This window comes from Drosophila montana, unplaced genomic scaffold (genome assembly GCF_035044405.1).
Source record: "Drosophila montana isolate Dmon_TW-CO22-7 unplaced genomic scaffold, ASM3504440v1 contig_3848_1, whole genome shotgun sequence".
Lineage (NCBI taxonomy): Eukaryota > Metazoa > Arthropoda > Insecta > Diptera > Drosophilidae > Drosophila > Drosophila montana.
Window position 1 is genome coordinate 32,858 of NW_026998720.1, and position 23,136 is coordinate 55,993.

General features: G+C 42.1%; 2 protein-coding genes across 6 annotated transcripts; one reads left to right on the forward strand and one right to left on the reverse strand.

The window, feature by feature from the left end:
* Positions 1–175: 175 nt before the first annotated feature.
* On the forward strand, positions 176–6,028 carry LOC135438568 (zinc finger matrin-type protein CG9776). 3 transcript variants are annotated; one of them, XM_064696915.1, is made up of 7 exons: positions 176–1,066; positions 1,127–1,312; positions 1,983–2,170; positions 2,236–2,931; positions 2,992–3,140; positions 3,657–5,677; positions 5,799–6,028. In XM_064696915.1, exons 1-7 carry the CDS (start codon positions 313–315, stop codon positions 5,807–5,809), a joined length of 4,005 nt encoding a protein of 1,334 aa, XP_064552985.1. In that variant the 5' UTR covers positions 176–312; the 3' UTR covers positions 5,810–6,028. The 3 variants fall into 3 exon arrangements, with proteins under 3 accessions (XP_064552985.1, XP_064552984.1, XP_064552986.1); XM_064696914.1 differs by having other exon boundaries at positions 177–1,066; positions 3,654–5,677; XM_064696916.1 differs by lacking the exons at positions 176–1,066; positions 1,127–1,312 and adding an exon at positions 1,585–1,891 and having other exon boundaries at positions 3,654–5,677.
* Positions 6,029–6,835: 807 nt separating this feature from the next.
* LOC135438570 (GATA zinc finger domain-containing protein 6) lies at positions 6,836–22,943 on the reverse strand. 3 transcript variants are annotated; one of them, XM_064696923.1, is made up of 10 exons: positions 22,554–22,943; positions 16,671–16,899; positions 10,313–10,788; positions 10,019–10,242; positions 9,727–9,956; positions 8,869–9,036; positions 8,685–8,769; positions 8,542–8,623; positions 7,927–8,488; positions 6,836–7,596 (listed from the first exon to the last, which is right to left on the reverse strand). In XM_064696923.1, exons 1-10 carry the CDS (start codon positions 22,560–22,562, stop codon positions 7,571–7,573), a joined length of 2,091 nt encoding a protein of 696 aa, XP_064552993.1. In that variant the 5' UTR covers positions 22,563–22,943; the 3' UTR covers positions 6,836–7,570. The 3 variants fall into 3 exon arrangements, with proteins under 3 accessions (XP_064552993.1, XP_064552991.1, XP_064552992.1); XM_064696921.1 differs by having other exon boundaries at positions 7,899–8,488; XM_064696922.1 differs by having other exon boundaries at positions 7,899–8,488; positions 22,550–22,943.
* Positions 22,944–23,136: the final 193 nt, after the last annotated feature.

The following is a 23,136-nucleotide window of genomic DNA, read 5'->3' on the forward strand; positions in this document are numbered from 1 at the left end:
TATGCATTATCGATTATATAAAAAATTTTAATTTTAATCAAAAACTTGTTTGCTCGAAATTATAATTGAAAAGTATAAAAGCATCATTTCAGATAAGTCGTATGTTGAGTAGAACAAATAACACTGAAAAATCGACATCTTTTGCCATACCGATAGAATCAACACTATTTGTACAGCTGCTATCGATAGTATCGACATCATTTTTGCAGCTCTACTGGCAGAATCTACGGAGAAAAAGTAAAAACGTATAAAAACCACTAAGTGCACATTAATCGCGCAAGTGACTTGTGGAAAGCATTCCACTATTTCAACATGGATGAAGGCATAGCGTTGAAACAAGGAACAGACAAACGCATGGGCACAACGTTGGATGACGGCCCGCCCGGCGTGGATGGCAACGATGCGAGTGAAAAAAACGAGGCGGCAGCAGCCGCAGCGCCCGCGTCCCGCAAAACCAAGTCGACCTCCCGTCGACGCTCAACATCGCGACGTCGCTCAAGTTCGCGCCATGCTACATCACCGCCACCCATTCGTCGCAGACGCTCGCATACGCGATCGCCGACGCCACCGCCACCGTCTCGTCGGGGACGCTACGATTCACCGGACTATGGCCGATATCCGGCACGACGTCGCTTTGACCGCCGACGCTCACCAGATCGTGATCGCGATCGCCGACGCTCGCCACCGCGTCGTGGTCGACGTGACCGGTACGGCAGATCCCGGTCGCGTTCGCGCAGCGCCTCACCACCAAGGCGAGGGAGCGGTCGTGGGGTTAGTCCAACGTCTCGATGGTCGCCCAAGAAGAAGCCATCTTCGCCGCCGATGCCAGCACAAGCAGTGCAACAGTTGCCGCATCCTGTCCAAGCAGCTGCTTACGGTGTCATGCCGGCGGCAATGTACGGTCAAGCAGCTTATGGCGCAACGGATGTGTACGGACATCAGTACAACATGGCGCCATCGAATGCCTTCCCGCCGGCGGGACCACCGCCTGGATATGGCATGCAGGGGCCACCACCCACACAGACTGCCCCCTTCAATTCAGGCTACGGAGCCTGGGGCGTAAATGGTGAGCCAGATCATTTTCAGTGCATAGTAATGTTTGCTTTATATAATAAATGTCTTCTAGAATATGGACAGCAAGTTTGGCTGCCGCAGCCGCTGGCCAACGTAACTGCAGTAACACCTGAGCCTCTAGCAGCCCAGCAGGTTGCGCTGGCGGCGCCAGGAGCACAGCAGCAGCAGCCACCGCCAGTAATTATTGAGGAGCAACCAACTCCGGCGCTTGAGAGCGCAGGTTTGCCACCACAGGACGGTAAGTGTGGAAATGAACTTTGCCTTTGCTACTTACGACAATTCACATGCAAACCTCTCACATTATATTTTATTGTTGTCATGATTTACGCGCCCCCTAACAACAACAAAAAACCAAAACAAAAACAAAAACTTGTATGTAATTGTAATTTGTTAACTGTAATTTATAATATGCGCTTGCAAACGCACAAAAGTATTTAAAAAAATGCATTGTAAAAGACATTCAGAATCTAGCTATAAAATCGCAGCGAGAGCTTAAACTGACACGGACTTGGGCTCTGGCGACACTTGATATATTGAATTCCATTTACGTAAGCAAATCGAAACAATTTGTCGTTTTCTGTCGTGTTTTGTCTAAGACTAAACTTCTCGCCTGGGGGGAGAGCGGCACACAGTCAGCAGTTACGTCACGGCGGACGGTCAGCCGTCAGCCCCAACACGCACAACCAATTCCCGAGGACAGCAGTACAAGCCGTCAGACCCGATATGCTACAAACCGATTCGTTCCGGCGAACGCATCCGTTGGTCTTATTGCCAACTGTGTGTAACTAGCCGTGAAATGCACTCGAGAATGCATTTTGTAAATGAAATTTGAACTTTAAATCAGCTAACGAGAATGTGCATTAATTAATTTCTTTCTCTCACTCCCACCCAAATCAACAAATTGGCAGCTGTGGCGCAGGAGGCGGAGAATCAAAAGGAAGAGCTGAAAAAACAACGAACCAACTATGTGAAGAAGGTGTCGCTGCTCAAGAAGGAAATGAAAGTGTTAAAGGAGCAACGCAACGATCTGACAGCTGGCGATGCGCCACCATCGCCAACCACAAAGAATTTCATTGAGGAAAACGATCGCCTGCAGGTTAGTCAGGGATACAGCAAACCATGCGACTCCCTTCCTAATTATTTTAAACATTCAATTTGCAGGTGCAAATCAAAAAGAAACTGGACACTATAGAGAACGTCATAGATATGTTGAACGGCATCATTGGCGACGAAGAGGCCGACGAGGAACCAGAGGTCATGCCAAAGAAAGAGCCAGAGCCACCAATCATTAAATTAGTTCAACCAGCTGCTTCTGCGGCCTCCACTACAAGCGATAGCTCTGATAGCTCGGATTCCAGCTCATCCTCGAGCAGCTCATCGGAGTCATCCACAGAGGACGAGGGCGATGAGGAGAACGGCACTGGCGATGGCAGTCCCACTAATCGTCTCAAGAATCGCGCAATCAAAACAATGAAAGCCAAACAGCGACAGGCTGCACCTCCGGCTAAACCGGCTGCGCCACAAGCCCAAAACTACAATTATGTATTCTTCGATCCCGAACAGCATTGGTGTGAGAGCTGCAGCGTGTTCCCAAAAACGGCGCGCGACTATTTAAAGCATTTGCATGCAGAAGAGCATATGAATCGGGAGACCATGGAAACGCCCTGGCATGTGGGCATCGATCATGATCCCTATCCCACCTTCGATAAGGCGCCTATTAAGCGTGTCCCCGTGCGTGGACTACAATTTCTGGTGCCCGCCAGTGCCTGGTACTGCAAGTTGTGCTGCGTTTGGATTGGCGATTTGCACTGCGCCTCTGCGCATCTTAAATCTCGCATGCACGCCAATCGATATGACGTAAGTGGACAATATTTTGGCAGCTTTAATTCATTTAATATTACGAATTTCCAATTGCAGTTGTTCATGAAAAAGCAACCCAACTACGAGAGCGAGTGGCTAAGCAAACGAGAACGCGCGCAGCAGCAGCAAAAGGAGAGCGAAGAGGCCAAGCTCAAGAAGGCCAAAAAGGAGGAAGACAAAACCTCAAAGAAGCGTAAGAAGAAGAGGTAAGTATCGTTTTATATACCATGCAGTGTACCGACAAGAACTGGATTAGTAGATAAAAATGAAGTTATGCAAATGTAACGCGCAAAACAAGGCAACTTCGATCTATGAATTATGTGCACTATTGTTTAGAACAGATAGCTGAGTATTCCTTGCCAAGACCGTCTGTTAAACGCATCTTCTTTCTAAAAGCATTCATATATAACGACTCCAGCTCCACCTAAAATTTAAAAAGTAAAGAAATTTTTGAATATGCATAAATTTAGACGTTATTATGTTTTAGCTTTAAGTATATAATTGATACCAAAGTTATTCATGAATGAAAATTGCAATGTGTGATGCAAAGTGAAGAAGAAGCAAAGACCCTGACCAAAGTCCACAGGTTTTGCTATTAACTTATTATATGAGATAACATATCTATATATATATTTCGGCGCTGAGCAAAGGGTATCTTCTAGTCGTGCACTCTAATTTAACATTACAAGATTATTAAACTCCCTTTTACTTTAATAAAGCAGTGAGAAGAAGAAAAAGAAGCACAAGCATGGCAAGAAACACAAACGTAATGCGAATGCTGCGAACAGCACATCCACTTCAACGGACAGCTCCTCGTCGGATGAGGCGGATGAGGTGCAGCAACCAAAGAAAGGACATGTCACAACGGATGGTGCGCCTCCCACCAATGCAGCCTCAATACGAGTGGCCATGCGAAAACAGGATGCTACCGTGCAGGACAAAGCGGAGGCGACGCCACAAGTGGTACCGCCGCCACCGCCGTTTATTAAGGATGCTGTAAAAGATACAGTAGAGCGCGGCAAATGGACACCTGCCAGTAATGATGTGAAAGAGAAGGACGATGAGCAGAAGAAGCGCGACGATGTCATGATGCAGCAATGGAACACAGTGCAGCCAGTTATAAGCGAGAGTGAGAAGAAGCTGCTCGAACAGCTGAAGGGCAAGCTGAAGAGCAAGCCGCGGCCGGCGGATGACAATCGAAATTCAAGTGCTGCAGCTGATGAGAAGTCACGGCGTCCCGCCTCCAAGCGAAGCAGTCCATCCCCACGCAGTGGCAGCCGCGGACGTATCGACCGCGATCGGCGCGACCGGGAGCGTGATCGTGATCGCGATCGTGGCCGTGAGCGGGACCGTGAGCGAGACCGTGAACGTGAACGCGATCGTGATCGGCGTCGTTCACGCACCCGCTCGCGCAGCCGCGGTCGAAGACGCAACTCTCGCTCGCCTATGCGCGGCGGACGACGCAGTCGCTCACGTGACGCTCGCTGGCGTCGGAGTCGCAGTCGCAGTCACTCTGGTGAGCGCGTTGAGCGGCCTGTGGTCAAGCCAGCCGAGTTCCGGCCGCGTACACTGCCCGAGCGCAAGCAGAACGATGCCAAACGCGACAAAAAGGACACGGTGGTGAAGCCAAAGGTGGCCAAGAGCAATACAAGCACCGCAGCCAATACAGGCAAAAAGTTGCCCTTCATTGGCAAAATGCCAGTGCTGAAAAAGCAGCCAGTTGCTGCGCCGATTACTGGCTACAGTGATCCAAGCGTCTACACCAATGGCGGCACCATGGACAATTTACCAGTGGGGCCACCACCACCACCGCCGCCGCCAATGGCCATGGCGAACACTGCACGCCAGAATGCGCCGACAGCGGCACAAATCCAAATGGCCATGATGGAGGATGCTTTTGGCAATGCGCCACCTTTTCATCCCGATGCCGGCATGATGATGGACTATGATGAGCTAATGCCCGATCCAGTGCAGTTTGCCAATTTAATGACACATTGCCCGCCACCGCCGCCGCCTGGCGACAGTTCAAATATCGATGGCAACGAGTCCCTGAACGCAGATCAGCTGGCGAGCGAGGACAATGGTGAGGAGGACGTTCTACCTCCAGGCATTGATGAGGCCGAAACGGATCTGGTGCCTCAGCCGATGGTAGCGGCAAAAACAACACGCGACGGTGAGCTGCCGAAGGATCTGGCTGAGGCGCTCGACATTATATTCCCAGCGGAGAGACCAGCGGACGCCGAATCCGATGAGACCAACCATATGCCGGCCGTGCCGCAAACTATAACCACCATTGTGGAGGATGAGCCTGTGCTAGACGAACACAATCTACAGGATTTGGCTAAGCAGGGAATACATCTGGTATCCATTGAGGAAACCACGTCGAGCTCAATGCCATCCTCCATAATTGATGACGCGGCAAAATCAAACGATTCGCCCATGCAAATAAGTGCAGATGAGTCGTCCCAAGGTGTCTATCCACAAGCGAATGGCAGCGCGGAAAACCAAATGCCACACACAAACAGCCTGAAACAGTTGGTGGCGCAAGACATACCAATGCCTGGCTCACCGGCACCAGCGGACCCCATTGAAGAGGTCAAGGCCAAAACCGAGGAACTGTTTAATGTCGGCGACATACCCCAACCACCCGACTCGCCCACAGACAGTGAGAAGTTGAGACGCCAGGCGGAGCTGGATGAGTTGGCTATGCTGGGCATTGACAGCAGCGACATGGCGGCACAATGTATGTAGAGCGCACCTACACCTACACTCGCACACGCACACTCACAAACACACATACACACACACTTAACATATTTATTCCAATAACTTGGCTCATAATATCAACTTGTGTATTTATTTAGATGCGTTATAAGCCTTGATTCGACCATTTGGCCACGAAACTGGCCACTGGAGGCGTCATCAGCTCTATCTGTGAGTTAATCGCATGCAAGGGCTGGCTGCAATGGAGGAGCCCAAGTTTAATTCATTTTATTAGTTTTACTTTATTCCTATGTATGATTGTGTTTATCTGACGAAATGTTCTCAATAAATGCACATATATGTATGTATCATATGTATGATTAAACTAGAATTATCGTCTTTTTATTCTGCTTTAGTCAAACGAATCTGAAAATTGTATTTTCCAGAATTTATTAAATTAATTTGCAGAATCAATCTAGAGGGCATGAAAATTGTTTCAGTTTTGATAAAGTTCTGAGATCTTCGAAAGGAAGGGTGTATGTTATGGATCCGGGAATTTTATTTTTATCAACTTTTGTCAATTATGGCATGATTTATTACAACAAAATTTGATCTGTTTCGAATGGTTTTTGAAATTTAGCCACTATATACATCTATGTTTGTATGGAATAGGTATGCATGTGTGTATGAACATAAACATGTGCATGTTATGCATGTTTGTATGTAGTTGTGTATGTCTACATGTACTCTTATACCAAACATAGACCAATTTATCTGCAATTTTTGAAAACTTCATCCGCTGTGCATCAAATTAGAAAAACATTTTTGAACTTGTAGCCCTACTTTGCGATTCTCATGAATTTAGGTATGTCTTAAAGGTTTTCATTCTTTGATTATAAGTGTTGTTAACAGTTTGTTTTGGCAATTTTAGAAGTTGTATCGCTGGGCTTTCTCTCACATCAATTTTGCCGACTACACTGTATTTCTCTCTCAATTCTTAACATTCTCTTTCTTTCTCCTGCCTTTACTCTAAACACCTCTAAATCAAATTCTGTTTCCCACCTACTTATAGATGGCCATAATATAATCGTGCATGCGTATTAACAAACTTGTTTATATATAAATAAGAATGTATGTTAAAGCAATTCCAGACCTGGGCGTGGCTTAATGCCTGGTGATTAAATAAAACATGTTATGGTTGTTTATATCAAATGGCACCTAAATCTGTTTAATGTAAGTTATTAAAAAATAGTGATTAATACTAATACACTGCACAACAACATTGATGAACGTACGTATGTGTAAAGTGATTGCATCCCTTAACAAAACAATTAGATCTTAATAGATTTTGATTTTTGTTCGCTTGTTATCAAGTATATATGTATGTATGTCTATATAGGTACACGATTCTCGCTATTAGTTACAAAGTTAATAGTTGTAGGTAAGTGTAGTTACTAAATGGTTTTAGTTACAAATTGTGTGGGGTCAACTGATATTTTGTGCGGCCTGAGGATTTGGGACACAATTATAAAATGCTGGATTGGGGGATTTGGCCTTTGGAATACGACCAACATGTCGTAAACTTAACACGATCTTTTGGCTTATGTGTGTATTAAACATGGTCTTGTTGTTGTTGTTGTTGTTTTGTTTTACGCATAGGTCAGTGAGCTATAAATAATTTTGAAACGAAATGTGTGCAGTCGCCGCTGTTGCCGGTCGCCCCGAGGATTTGGTGCCTGCTATAAGTGTGTCACACGCAAACCGGCTGCTGTCTTGTGGTGTCTGGTGCCGGGCGCGTTGGCATCGCCGCAGCCGGTTAGCTAGAACTATAAGTCCGTAATGGGTCCGCCGGCGAGGCTGAGTCTGTTGGCCGTGGCAGCGGTGCTTGGCGTCACACCTGGATTCCAATTCGGCTGGCTGGCCACCTGGGCGCTTAGGTCTTTAACCAATTTTTCGAGTCTAAAAGCAGTTGATCGAAACAGCAGGTATTTGTTTTTGTTTGTTTGTTTTTTTCCGCGCAAGACAGAAAGTTAGAACGAGAAGAGCAGAAATGCAAAAAAAAAAATACTGTGAGTGAGTTTTGTTGTGTTTAGTCACCGGATACGCTTAAACATGATGCGAAATGGGTTATTGGTGCGGCATCAAAGCGCTGCATGCATGCGAAATGAGAGAGGTGCGATTGAAAGGTCGGGTTAATGGATTAACAGCTTGCACATATAGAGATAAATAAAAGAACCATATAGAGCATAGACTACACCCACGCAATGATACGCTGATTGGCCTCCTTACGTGCGCTGGTCGCTTCGCTGAGTTCGCGCTTCAGTTGGGCATGCTCCTTTTTGCGCGGCAGCAGCGGCGGCGGGGGCGTGGGCGTAGGCGTCGATGCCAACTGCTCCGCTAACAATGCAAACTTGGGCGGACTTTGCACTGGCTGGGCTTGCGGCTGTTTTGCTGTGGGCGTGGCCAGGCCATTGGTGCGAGATTCATTGCTGGAGCTGGACAGACGCTTGCTTCCCGCCGCACTCAACGCCAGCTCCTCATTATCCTCGTCCTCCGGCTGCCCCTCATCATCCTCATCCAGCAGCTGTGTGGGCTGCGCCGGCGCCTGATGCACAGTGCCATAGTGCAGATTTAGGGAGTGTGCGCGTCGAGCGCCGCCATTGGGAAACCCGAAAGGAGCCTTGCTGCGTGCGGCACGAGCGCGTTCGTTCTCGTATATAATGTCGTGATACGCCTGACGTTGATTGAATAAGCTGGCCAAGGCCTGGCGCAAATATTTGTTCTCCGCCTCGAGATGGGACACACGCTTGTTCGTCTCCTTGCGCTCGACGCGCAGCTGCATCACATGGGACTGGAAAATGAGCGCTGCATTAATCAGTTTGACAAAGCTCAATGTGGACATACCTTTAGCTCATCTATGTCACGCAGTATGCGCACGTTGCCCTCACTCATGGTCCACTGGCGCTCCTCCACCATGGACTTGACGCTGTGTAGGGGGATTCGGATTGTGAGTACTTGCTGAGGTCTTGAACGATCTGGCGACTTACCGATTAATCAGCGCATCCTCGCGGACGCGCGCCGCCTCCTTCACCTCGCGCACCACATCCGTCATCATGCCGGGCGTGTAGGCGCCTAAAAAATAGCCAAGAGCTCGGATTAATACGGAGCTGCTTGAGCAGGTGTGTAGGAAGTGGCGTGTATGTGTAGGCTTGTGTGTGTGTGTATATATACCTGAATGAAAGGTGGGCGCTGGACTGTGAGTGCCACCGAATCCGCCGCCAAATACCAAGGGCTGACTTTGTGTGCTTAATCCGCTCAAGCTATCTCTACGGTGCCGCATGCCCCCGCCACCAGCCCAGGGCTGGCCATTGGGAGCGTGCTTCAAAGCTTCGATATCGACTGTGTGTGTGTGTGTGTGTGTATTTACGTAGTGTGCAGTGTGTGTAAAAGATAGATAGGCGAAAAAAAGGTAAACGAAAATACACAGCGAATACGAACAAAAATAAATGCATACAAAATACATAATTTAGAACAGCGTGTAAATACAGAAACTTTTAAAATTTTCAACAATTACAATTTTAACAACAGCAGCAAGAACAGTTAAAGAGAGCCAAAGGACTTTACAACTAGGATAGAGTATACAGAATTATTGTATAAGTATTCAACGAATTTACAGACTGTCTTCCAATGTATGTACAATGTAAGAATAAACAAATAAAAGAGCTCTAGTCGAGGGCGCCCGACTGGGATATACCCTGTACCCAGCTTGCAAATGTAGTTGGTGCTGTTTTTATACCCCTCTAGAGGGATCTCTGGAATGAGACATCTGTGACTCCAATCGGTTGTTAACTCAGTTTCACTATCCTCCTTACATATATATACAGGACTAATTAAGATCTACGAGAATCTATATTCCATATTTGCAGACAGACGGACATGTTCAAATCGATTCGGCTATTTGCATTGATCCATGTTGTGTAGATTTTTCTCGCAGCTTCCGCCTTGTTGCACAACTGCAATATACCCTTTCCTAAATCATGTTTAATGGGTACAGGCTATAATTGGATATCCCTTATGCGGCGCACGCACCTTTCGTTTCGTGCAAATTGCGACAAATTTTGGAATTCGTTTCGTGCAAAATGTTAATCTGTTCCATTAGCGCGGCAAAGAATTTATTCTGGTGCTCCGAGTCGACATTGCCATTGCCAATGCCCGCGCCAGGGGCGCCATTGCCATTGCGACAGTCCGGCGTATTCTGACCGCTTAGCTTGGAATCATTGTCCGAGGGATTCAGCAGGCAGGGATCACTAAAGCGAAAGCTGCAACAACAATAAAATAAATTATTGTCGTTCCCCAATTGGAAGTTGGATAATTGTTTTACCCGCGGCTAATGTTCGGATTGCTGCCGCTGCCATCTAGGACATCTGTGGAGTTCTGGTCGTGCTCTGGGCTGGCGCCAAAGCCGCCCAGCATATTGACCAGCGGCGGCAGGCTGGCAAACTCCTGCCCACCATCGCCAGGCAGCGGCAGGCCAAAGCCCAGCCCGTAGCCATTGGGCTGTTGCGGAAAGAGCATTGGGTAGCGATAGCTAAGCGGCTGGGAGTGCTGGGCAATAAGAGAAACAGTTAACTATTTTGACCACAAACAGTTACAGGCCTTAATGGCCAACACTCACGCGTTGTATGCCCAGGCTAAAGGGCGTGGCAGCGCCCATGCCAAAAGGTTGCGACTGCGAACGCATCAGAAATTGCTGCTGCTGCTGCTGTTGTTGTTGTTGTTGCTGTTGTTGCTGCTGTTGCTGCTGCTGTTGTTGCTGTTGTTGCTGCTGCTGCTGAAGTTGCTGTTGCTGCTGTTGTTGCTGCTGTGCCGCGGCAGCTGCCAGCGTTTTGCCAGCTGCTGCTGCTGGATTAAAATCCAAGAATTCCGATGACGAGGACAATTGCGCATTTGTCGCATCCCGCAGGCAATTCTCCAGCCAAGCATCTAAATGATCCTTGGCATATTGCTCGCGTGCGCTGCCATTGCTGCTGCTGCTTTTGTTTTTGCTGGATGTTGTTGTTGTGCCCGTTGCAGCTGCTGCTGCCGCTGCTGTTGTTGTTGCTGTTGCGGCGCTGCGTGATTTCAGTTTCTTGCGTTTGGTGGCATCCACAGCTGAAAAATGAAATCAATCGATTAGTTGCGCTTGCTTTTGATTGGGTAATTTAATTGAACTGGGTCAAAACGACAGCACAGGCCGCTTGGCAATCCACAGCCAGTTGCGTTGTTCACCTTTAGCCTTTTCCTATTTGGCTTTTAATTAGAGCCAACAATTATCAATCACAGACTGCACTGGCGCATTGCGAAAACACAAATGACTCAGAGCCCAATTGGCTGCTAGCCAGGCTTAAAAGCTCTCTGAATGCCCGCTTTGGATTATTTCAGCCCACAAAAATGTCGCGTTGCGCATTCTCAAAACGAGTTTTCTCTCGCATTGATATTCGCTTTTTGGTCTTCATATACCCTGCACTTATCGAAAATGGATAGCAAGGCGTATATTGTAGCTATGCAAATCAAAAGTTGCGGGCAAAGCTTAACAAAAACTATACATTTTTCTTTATAGAGAGTGTCAAAAATAAATGCTAATATTTATTAAAAAATGGGTTGTATAGTTCCTTAAAAGTCCAAAAAATACCCTGGAAGGCAAAATATTAAAATTAATATTAATATAATAAATATTTTGCCATACAAAAACTAATTTTTCGACCGATTCTTCCTAGAAGTGCGATATGGATAGGATTTGGCTAAAACTAATTGATAGCAACAAGGTTTTCAAATAATAAGTTAACTTTCTGATTGTTTGCTCCTATGGCAGCTAATATTAATTATATAGTGGTCCGGCCCGGCTTGTTCAGATCGGCTGTCTATAGCAAAAAGACAGACCTATACGAAGATTAGAGACAATATCTTTATGACTGATAAACAAGTTCGCAAACGGAAATGGCTATATCAACTCGGCTATTGCCGCTGATCAAGAAATATATATAGATATGTATACTTTATAGTAAACGCAAAAGTTATTCAAAAATGCAATTTTGCAGTTGAAAAAACAGGCACATGCTGGCTAGAGGGTATCTTCTGTTCGAGCACTTTTGATTAGAGTATTTTTGTTGTTGTTCAGTTTTCTGTTTTTGTTTTGGTTTCAGTTAGCTAAATATTTGAATTCGTTGGGAATTCGAGCGCCAGCGTTTTCTCCTCGGCTTTGTCAACGTTAGAGTTTCATTCGCAAACCGGTAATTGTATGCAAAAACATGTGGGCGGGACGCGGAGAGCAGCTGCCTTCAATGGCAATCCAATGCATAATTGAATAGACCATGACTCCATGGGAGTCATATGCCCCGCATTCCAGCCACATGCGCAAGCCGCCGTCGCCGTCGCTGTCGCTGGCGACTCCGATGCGTTCCCCCAGAGGCTTACACAGTCCGTTTAAATTTAGCAAAAGTCTCGCAGAGAGCTGCCCTTGTTAGTTGTTGCTGTTGCTGTTGTTCTTGTGGTTCTAGTTGATGGCGATCATGGCGAGGGGCGTGTACGTTTTTGGCGCAGGGTGGCCATGAGGGTGCTATAAATAGCATGTGAGCGAGTTATTAAAGCGGATGTGGCAAGAACAAGGAGCAGCCAGGAATTAAGGCGCGCATACGGGCTACATACATACATACATAAATGGTGGTGGCTAGCCAAGTCAGCTAATGATATATGCCTCGAAAACAATACATTCGCCAAGACAGGCGCACGCATACACACACACATACATGTACATGCAAGCACATGTCTCCGTTTCAAGCGAATCCTAAATTTAGAGCCAAGGCTCAAGTCCAGAGCTCACACTGCAAACGCATTTCTTGAAAACTCATTAGAAGGAAACGGAAAGCTTTCGGCAAGATATCAAAAATCTTCATTGGCAAACTTAATATAATAATATTATTATTATTTACTCATTATATTAATATAGGTATTATTATTATTATCATTGCTATTAGTCATATTATATCAAAACATAATTTAGTTTTAATATTATTATTAATTTTACCAATATAATTATTATTTTTATATTAGTATTATTAATATTATTAATTTAAATATTTTTATTGTTAGTATTGTTATTGTTATTATTATTATATTATTATTGGTATTCTCATTGTTCTTTTTGTTCTTAATATTGTGAGTATTTATTTTATTATTTTATATACTATTATTAAAAGTATTAGTTTTATTATTATTGTTATAACTTACCTCTATTTTCGATATTATTATTATTACAATTAGTATTGTTTTATTATTATTATTATTTTTTATTATTGTTATAATTATTATAATTGTTATTGTTAAATTCTTCTTCGGCCCCAACCTTATTGAATCCATACAACAGACTGGAACTCGTACCCGGATCAGATATAAGTATAGAAATTCATTTTTATTTTGAGAAACAATTAATTTCTATCAATTATTCACAACCGCAAGCAGTACTTTAATAACTTTAATTATTTATAGCGTGCCCCCTTACGCCCCTGTAGACCTTTATCGCGGCCCCATCTCAAGAGAGATTTCCGAAAACAAAGCCGTGTTTTGCATTGAAAACATGACTCCAAACTTAAAACTAATTGTGGTTCGGTTCATGATTCTCTGCAGTCTGCACTTTAACCTGGCATTTCAAATCTATGAGCCCAGGTTTTGGTTCTAACCTCGGTTCGTCTTATGTTTTACTATGTTAAATAGAATAAAGTCAATCATTTTTCATATATTATAAAGTGGTTTTGAAACCCTTTCGACTCAAACTTATTTCGGTAGTTAGAATTTAATCCAACTTCTGTGCTTTTAGGTTCGGTTCATGTGAAATATAAAATTGGAGCTGGGTTTAAACCAGCTTGCAGGCTTCATATATTAGTATAGGATATGCTCACTAGCAATATTATAAACAATGGATGACTAGTCTATTCTGAGGTACATGTAACTACATATCGGATCTAACGTTATTTTCCAAACAATTGATGATGTTATATGTGTTGCATGTGCACAGTTCGCATTGTTAGCTTCCGCCCTTGAATCTAATCATTAGCTGCTACTGGTTACAGTAAAGCCTACTGCGCCCACCTCCACCCCAGCTCTGGCTTAATTGGCAAGCATTTAGTACATTGTTCCCAATTCGAATCGCATTCGCATCGCTTACCCAATTTCAATGTCAGATCGCGTGTATAGATTTCATAATAGCCCCCAATTGAAATTAAATCAATCACTGACCGTGAACTTGCACACACACACACACACGCTGTACACACACGTCGGTGAGTTGGGGACGCGAAGAGAGTCGCCACCTGGCACGCCGTGGAACCAATATGATGCAGGCCTTTCTAATTGCAACAGAAAGCAGATGCTTCGGGGGCCCAACTAATCACACAAATCACAAATTAGCGTCTGCATGGGGGAACTTTCGAATGACACAACTTTGTATAATTTGTTCAGTTTTTAAATGTTGCACAACAAATTTGCAATTATGAAAAGCATTGAGAAAATTACAGCGAGTTTCGTAAAGGGGGAAGGGGTAAATAACCATCACATGCGTTAAGGGAATTGAAAAGGAAATAATAAGAAAACTTGAATAAAACGATGAATGAGAATTGAAAAATATATGCAAAACGAGCTGGAATAGATAGCACAGACAGCTGGGGGCATGAGAAAACTTTTATGTAAATTCTCATCTGAGATTGTAAGATAGAAAGAGTTAGTTGGGATTCAAGTAAATTATATAAATTATAAATCAAATGTCTCAAGAGTTGAAGTTGAGAGATAAAAAGAAAATGCTTTTTACTCGCATAACAATAACAGCTAAGAGTGCGTTAGTCGGGTGTGTCCGATTAGGGAATACCCTGTACCAAATCTCAATGAGTTGATATTCGTATATTTGTAGGTTGATCCATTTATTTGATGGCCAAGATATGAAAGATACTTCATATGTATGTATGTAACTCGTCTAATATGGTCGAATAGGTTCTGAGATCGTCGCGATCAAACGTACGAACAGACGGACATAGCTAGATAGACTCGGCTATTGATGCTGCAATGGGGTCGGAGATGATTCCTTCTGCCTGTTACATACATTATCACAAAAAAATTATACCCTTTATATAAAAGTTTATACAAAACTCATGTACACTCTTTACCCATTTTAAAAGGGTTCAAGGAATAAACATCAATAGAACTGAAATTTTCGAAGTGCAGAACATTAAATACTTTTCTAAATATATAACTCAGGTGGGATATATTTCGACGATGTGTTCTTTAATGGTACATAAAATACCATGATAATAAGATGTTGCCCATAAATATAGGTACATATAGCTGAGCCTTGTTAATTTATTTAAATCTTTTTTTGAACGTTTGCTTAACGATATAGTTCTCCGATCCAGGCAACTGTTGTTATTTTATATTATATTTTATAGACTATTTAACAAATGGGATGAATAATAAAGATAAATAAATGCAAATGGGCATCGCATAAGCAAGAAGCAAGCAAAAATGATAAGCGCATTCTTCCATTTGTATTTGCCTCAAGTATGTAAGCCATAAAATATTTCTAGATATCTGAATGTATCTGAACTATGTAAGCTACAAAATATTTTCAGATAAATGAAAGCGTATAAAAAAATTATGGAGATGTGCGTATGGAATTTAATACGAAAGGCTCAATTATTGCCAATTAAAGTGTTGTACGTAAATAAACAATATCAGTTCTAAAGGCAATTGGATCGATTCTAAAAATTTCAATAATATTACGTTACAGTTTATGAAGCTTAATAATCATTATTTATACTATTAGCTGATTTTCACTTTTCCACACGCCTCCACGTATTTTACACTAGGTACGATCGAACTCTATCTTGAACCAAAATTTGATTTAGAGTCCTTCGCCAATTTTAGTCTTGTGGTGAAAATCTAATAAGCGAAAAAAACTATCATTCATCCAACCCACATTTTCGAGCTAAGGGGGCGGATTTAACGAAGTGTGAAACACGTCTGACATGAATTTTCATAAAGATCCTTGGAAATGAGTTTGAGCCCGAAATCCACCAAATCCTTGACCTCTCTTTCCCCCAAGAAGACGTAATTTTTCAGAAAATTGTGAAATACCTCCCAAATTAATGCGACAAAATCTCATTAGGCACTTAACCTCAGCTTAACCTTAACCTTTTAACTTGACTGTCAAGGGTGAACAACAACAAGTTATAAGCACCAAGGGTGATCAAGTTGTCTGTATAGCCTTTTCAAGAACCTTCCGATTCTATAATTTGCAGAGTTTGCTATTGACTCCAGACTTGCAAGACCTTAGCAACAGTGTGAAGCTAAAACTACTTGAGAATTATAAGCAACAAAAGGGCGACACAGCTAGCAAATTCAAATAAATTTGAACAAAGAACATTGAAAATGAGTTTGAGGCAAACAAAATAGTTTCACACAACGTTTTTTTTTGCGATTTTTCTACACTTGCTGGTGGAATTTCTCAAAATCCCGTCACAGAAGGTAACTACAATAAAAATTACAGCTTCTACGATTTGATCAGTCAGAACAAACATTTGTATACTATATATGGAGATATTCCCAAGTACTTCTAATTTGAGGCATTATTAATGAGTTATTGTATGGAATGTAACAAAAAACTCGGGCTATTTATAAAGAGCTCCACTTAGAAAGGTGTTTTCAACTCCAATTTCTATACATATACAGTTACAGATACATGTCTATAGCTACGTCTATGTGCGGGCATTTATGCCCATTGACAAATTATTTAAACAGCTGCCTGTTATGTTTGTTTGCCAGCGGAAATTGCGTGCGACAATTGTGTTGTGGCCAGCTCAGACATTGGTCTCATCTAGCTTTTGGTTGACATGGAACTGTGGAATATCGCGTGCCGCTGCCAACAGAAGTGTGTTGGAAAATTAACAGCATTTAGCTGCAGAGTTTTTTTTTTATTTTTAAGCATATTTCGTGGCCAGCCAAGTGCTCACCTCTTTGTGTGCTTGGCACGCCCGCGCCCACGGCGCCTGGACTCTTGGACACTGGATGGGCTTTGGCCAGCTCTGGGCTGGCCCTGCCGGAGTTGGAGTTGGTGTTGGTTGCAGTTGCCATTGTGGTCACGGCGCTGCCATCCAAGCTGGCGTTGCCGTTCCCGTTCCCGTTGGTGTTGATCTCCATCTGCGTTGTGGTTGTCATTTCTATGCAAAACGAGTCGCTCGCCTGCAAAAAAAACAAATGGAAGTAGTAAGAAAATGACGAGAATTTCTTTTTATTGTTATTTAACAAAAGTTCCATTCAATGTCTGCGTTTGGCTCGTCTTCATTTCAAGGCATGTCTGTCGCTTCGCAACATGTTGGCATTCGACCATGAAAAACTTGCCAAACAGCAGGGTAACTAGCAAAAGTTCTTGAGTCTATGCTGCTTGACTAGAAGATACTCTGTACTAAGCTCAACAACATGCATTAGTAATAACATACAGACATGCTGATATGCAGAACTCAGACAGTGACTGCGCTTCTCTCTTCTCTCCTCTTGTAAGCGACTTATCCGCCCGTCGAAGCTTTAACCAGTTGCGAATTGCAAGCTTCATAGTTATCAGGAGTAGATTTTACATGCGGTTGTCCTCTCAGAATATACGTATATATATATATATATATATACACGATAGATTCCAAGAAATTCTCCTTAGCCTGTTAGCCACAATTAAGAAAATCTGTCAAACCCTACGATAATTACAGGGTATAACAAAGTCTGGTAACCAAAGAGATACTTTGTTATAGTTGAGGGTAAGAATGAACATAGAGACAATGATCAAATAGCAAAACTGGCAGAAAGAAAACGTCAGTTTACGTATGCCAATGCCGGAAAACACCTGTCTATTTTCTATTTTTCTTTAGCTTTATCTTGCGTGTTGTTGTTGCTGTTGTTGCTGAATGTTTGTGTAGCCGTGGTACTGCACAAACATTTTATTGATGAAAAGTAAACAACAGCACTTTTATCGAAATGCAAAGCGTGAAGTGCGCGAGAGTAAACATATTGTCAAGTTTTGGTAACCAGGAGACAGATAGCCGACAAGAGGTTAAACAATAGTTGGCAGGGTGGCAGGGTGGCAAGGTGGTATACAACTGACCATTTATAGGAAGGGGCAAGGGGCAAGTGGCAAGCGAAGTGCACACACACTCAACACACAAGTTGTGATCTTAAGATAATGAAGTACTTGTATGCCGTTTGCAATTTGCATTTTGTGGGTTTCCATGCAGCTGCAACAGACAAAATTTTCGCGGTTAGCAGGCAAGAAGAAACTAACCCAACTAGCTCAAGTTAGGTTTTTCAACTTTTAATCAACTTGGGTGTTATTCGAGTTCAAATAAAAGTTATTAAGTTAAGTTTTCTTTGGGCCAAAATAAAAGTCGCTGGTTCAACGGTTCGCAACGGCTTCGTGCCTTTAGGATCGGTTCGTGACCCTCTTTTCCCACATCTGGAAGCCAGAATTTATCTAAAAACTTGGTTTTTCTTGTATTTCTGAAATTCGAACGGTAATTTAATATAATTCACAAATAATTGAAAATATTGCATATCCTTTGTATTTTCATAGAGAAGTCGCGGGTTAGATTTGAACTCTACGCACAATTGGAATTTATCAAATATGTTGAGATAAATCCAAAGTTTGGGCCCGGTTGAACTGGTTCGGTGTAGAGCCTTAAAATTAGTTTAAAGCTGATAAAACGATTTGAGTATAAACTATGTTAAAAGCCTGTAGACCTTAAAGCTGTACAGGTAAAATCTCTGAAGTAAAAGTTCGGAAAATTTTTAAATGTGACAAGGTTAATTTGCTATACTTTTTTAATTAAAGCATTCGCTTTAAAATTAGCACTTTCAGATTACATTGACCAGTAAATTCTACATTTAAGAGTGCTAAAAAAAAGGAAACATAAAAAGAATTTTATAAATATTCAGAATTTCATAAATAATAATATTCATTTTAGGTATTTATTTCTACAATTTCTATTTTTTCGAATATATAATTATTAACTTTACGATGGGATATATATTTGCTAGCAACTGCTTCCGAAATTCTCTAAAACCGTCTACGTTTGATGCCAAACATTTAGTTGAACAAAACTAAACGCAAAACCTAAATCGATTTCGTTCAGTTTTTGCTTCAAGCAACGAGTTACCCAAAATAAAAGCTAAAATCGAATGAGCACAAGAAAACAAGTAGCAAATGCACAAAGCAAAGCGAACAGTCTGCCGAATTATCCGGCTGCCTTCAAGTATGGACATGGCTTTAAAATACAAACGTAACATTGAGGTACTTGTTCTCACTTCATTTTCTACTCTGTTTTTGACTATTTGCATTTCTGCTCGTTGAGCCTTTGGAGACTACTCCTCTTTTTATAATCATTCTTTGCCCTATGCAAGGGTATAAAAAGAAAGAGTGCGAATTTTGAACATGTTTGAATTGGAGTCAATCATCTCAAAAGCCTACTTGTTAATGTTCGTCCAACGCACACACTTGCATGTACCGCTAGTTAGAGTCTAAGCATGCATCCGGTCCTAGTAAATGGAAACAGGAAACTTAGTTATATTCGTTCGAGAAAGTTGGTCGAAACGAATGTTTGAATGTGTCGTTTGCCATTTCGTAGAGAAATTTGCAGGACTCTAATACAAACATCAACTTAATTTGTATGTAAAGAGGCATTCAGCATTCACAGGGATTCGAATCCGTATCCTGATTGTTGAATGACTTACTTAGATCAGTAAAAGAAAAGTAACAATTCAAGGAGCAAAATGCATTTCTAGCATTTCGCATATTTCGAGGGTTAAGTTGGCAAGTTTCTAAAGAAACAACCCTTCTGGCTGATCTGGATAACATTGGGACAGATGTTAACTGTTAAACTAATGTATATGTGTACTTTTTGTATGTGTACCTGCGACTGCATCATTAGTCTAATGGGTTTAAGTGCAACGTTGTTTTTACAATGTGTCTTAATGTCTGAGAAAGTTGTCGGCCAGCAACATTTGCATGCCATTAAGAGAGACGGCCACAAACTGGAATGGTTGGCTTGTTTTAATGTGGTAGCTTCTTCTTTCATTTATGACAGCATAATTGGCAGGCCGTTAGCTGTAAAGAAATTTACATGTGCATTGCCAGTTGGGTTCGGTTCTGTAACAGAATTAACAGAGCGCTGCTATGCTTTAACGCTTCGCTTGCGGCAATTATGCGGCAACAGAGTGCAAGATACATATGTATCTTTTGGATACGTACGCGCGTGCAATTGTATATCTTGAAAGCGCCAAAAAAAATTAAAAAAACTAGTTTGGTCCTAAACTTATCACAGCGCCAAACTGGGCGCAACGAAAGTCAAACGACTCTTTGCATTTGCCACGCTCGTTACATAGATAAAGATGCAGAGATATAAAGATAGTCAGATACAAAGATGCCTTTGCTGTGTGTGGGGATGCCAATGCCAAAATCTATGCAAGGCGAAAACAAATTAAAAACTAACAAGAAAGTATATGAGATAGAGAAAGACAGAGAGAGGGAGCGAGCGAGAGCGGCATATGCTATATTGCCCGTTAAGTACAACAAGTACCTCTAAGATACATGCATATACAATTATATTGTCTGTATCTGTGGCTGTATCTACACAAGCGCTAACGAGCGAAAAAGTTGACTTTGCCGCGAATGGGCTTGTTATTGTTGCCATTTTTTATTAACGTGCCGGCAAAAGGCCTTGCCACTTCACTAGTCAACTTCAAGTTGAAAGTGAATTAAGTTTTTGCTTTTCTTTGCTGCTGAGCTCAGCGAAAGGCGCAACAACAACATCAGACACAAAACAACAACGACAACAACCACAACATTGGCATCTGATGATTAATTAAATTAGCGATAGCGCAAAAATTTTAAATACCTCTTGATGATAAGTGGGTGGCACTACTGTATAACAAGCAGGTCTAGTAGGTAAACTGATATAATAGATTGCATCTACACGCTATAATAAATTAGGAAGTTAGTGCAAGGCTTTTAAATTAGAAATGAAATAGTCAATATATTTAGTTTAATATATGCTCTGAAAATCAGAAAATGAGATATTGTTGAAGCAAAGGGAATTCATTTTAGCTAACATTGGTCATCTGTTCATTTACAGAGCAATAGGCAAATGTTGTAATGTTACTAACATATTTCTGTAAAGCTCGTTACAGAAGCTTAACATTAACATTCGACTTACGAATAACATTACCAATAACAATAATGTTAACAGTATAATGAACATGAACTTGCACAGTAATGTGAATGTTAATGTTAATATTATGGGTAATGTTAATGTAATATTAACATTAAGATTCATGGGTATATCAGAGTCGACATCTAGCTTTTCTCTCAGCTAATCTAATCTCGCCAGCGCACTTAACAGGCTAATAAATTAAGGCACTGTAAGTCAGACTCGAGGTGTTATGACGCCTCTAACCAAATTAACACCAATGACACAAAAACAAGAAAAAACGCTTTCGAGCTTGACGTTTGTTTAGTTTTGGTTTGTTTTTGTTTGGTTCTTGAGTTGGCCCTGATTAGTTGGCCGCAAGGTGAGAGCCGAACCGAAACAACAACAAAAACACATTCATTACTGGCAAAACCTATTTTGGTGTTTCTTTTTATTTTCGCTCAAGTTCTAGGCTATTGAGACGGTGCCAAGAAAAAAGGGCATGTCGCCAAAGAAAAGCAGATGAAGATGAATTTCACTGCTGGGAAAAAAACAAACTCCAAAAGATAATGAAGTTCGAACGTGCAAAAAGTCTCTGGTGCTATTGTGGCATCCACAAAAAAATAAAAAATATATAAAGCTTTGGAATTGAAAGCTGCCAACTGCACCATACTCTATTCCCTGTGTAAAAACATCTGTATGGAATTCCAAAAAAATCTGCTGGATTACCCGCTCGTGCCTCTAAAACTGTAATACTGTGACCTTAAAACTGTAGGCTATAAAATTAATACTTTTCTAATAGATAACTCCCTTGCTGTCCAATTTTTGCCTAGTTTTAGTCTTTTATCTTCTACAAGGAATATGCCTTTTTTAATTTTTCAAACAGGGTATAAAGAAGAACCGGTTTTTTCTAATGGTCCAGGGACAACACAAATCTCTCTTAGTGTGTGTATGTTTGTGATTGACCTTTCCCAAACAGCAATTTTTAATGACACCAATAAAAACAAAGTAAAGTGAAGTGTAAAAGCCGGCGGCGACAGCGACGTTGATCAAATCACCGGACGCGATCAATGGCTAAATAGAAGAGAGACAAACACCAACACAAACAAAGATGAAGTTGCAGTCATTTGGTTTGTTGACCCAAGCGTAGAGCATTCAATAAACTGAAGAAAATGAATGAAAGGAGAAACAGAGACAGACACAGACGGAGACGGAATACGTAAAAGTAGCGATGACCAAGCCAAAGCGCACAAGGAGCAGCTACATAGACACACACACATAGACAAAGACACAGACAGAGACAGCGGTCACATGGGACACACATTGCTCTGGTAGAAGAGACAACTATCGAGTTATTTGTGCGACCCTCCCCCTCCACAACAGTCTGTTCAACGGCAGACGACAAACAGAAAATGAAAAGCGAAATGCGTTCAGATGACGTCGTCGCTGGCGTAGGCGTAGAGATTCTGCCGCGTCGCTGCTACTGCTGCTGCTGTCAGCTGAGGCAGCTGCTGCTGTTGCGCCTGCATGAATTGGAAATGCTTTTGTTTTTATGCTGGCACTTGGTTCACATACCAAACAAATTTCTCAAGGTTTCGGAACACACACACATATTTACACACAAACACACCTACATATACAATATTGCTAATTATTAAAGTTACCTACGCGTTGCATTCGGAGCTGAATCGATGTGCAGTTGTACTTTAGCCTGTGCCGCTTCAAGTATTTTATAAGCAGTGCTTAATGATTTAATGCTAATTTGCCGCCGTTAATAGCAATAAAATAACACACACACACACATTTGCTGGCTACTTTTGCTTTTTGCCATTTCTACTTTGCACAACGAACACACATAGATACAGCGTCAACTTAAAATTCTACACGTTTTGATTATTGAATTTGTTCAATGGATTTAGCGGCAGTTGTTTTTGTTGCTTCCGCCGACTATACAGTAGTTTTATTCGCAATTATTAACACAAACACCCGCAATGCGTGCCCAATAGTTATGCGCAGCGACAAAATACACAGCACGTCCGGTCTCGACAAGCGTTGCTCGACAACTACAGTGTGCGGCAAAATGGAACTGAAACTGAACGACGCAACGGAATGGAACGAAATGAATCTATAAGATAAACTAAACAATAACTTGACGAAGGATTAGCCAACTGTGGCCAGTGCTGGAAGGCGTGTGTTATTGTGGCGCAATTTCGTTAAAATTTGAAACTTTAAATTTTTATGTTATATTTTA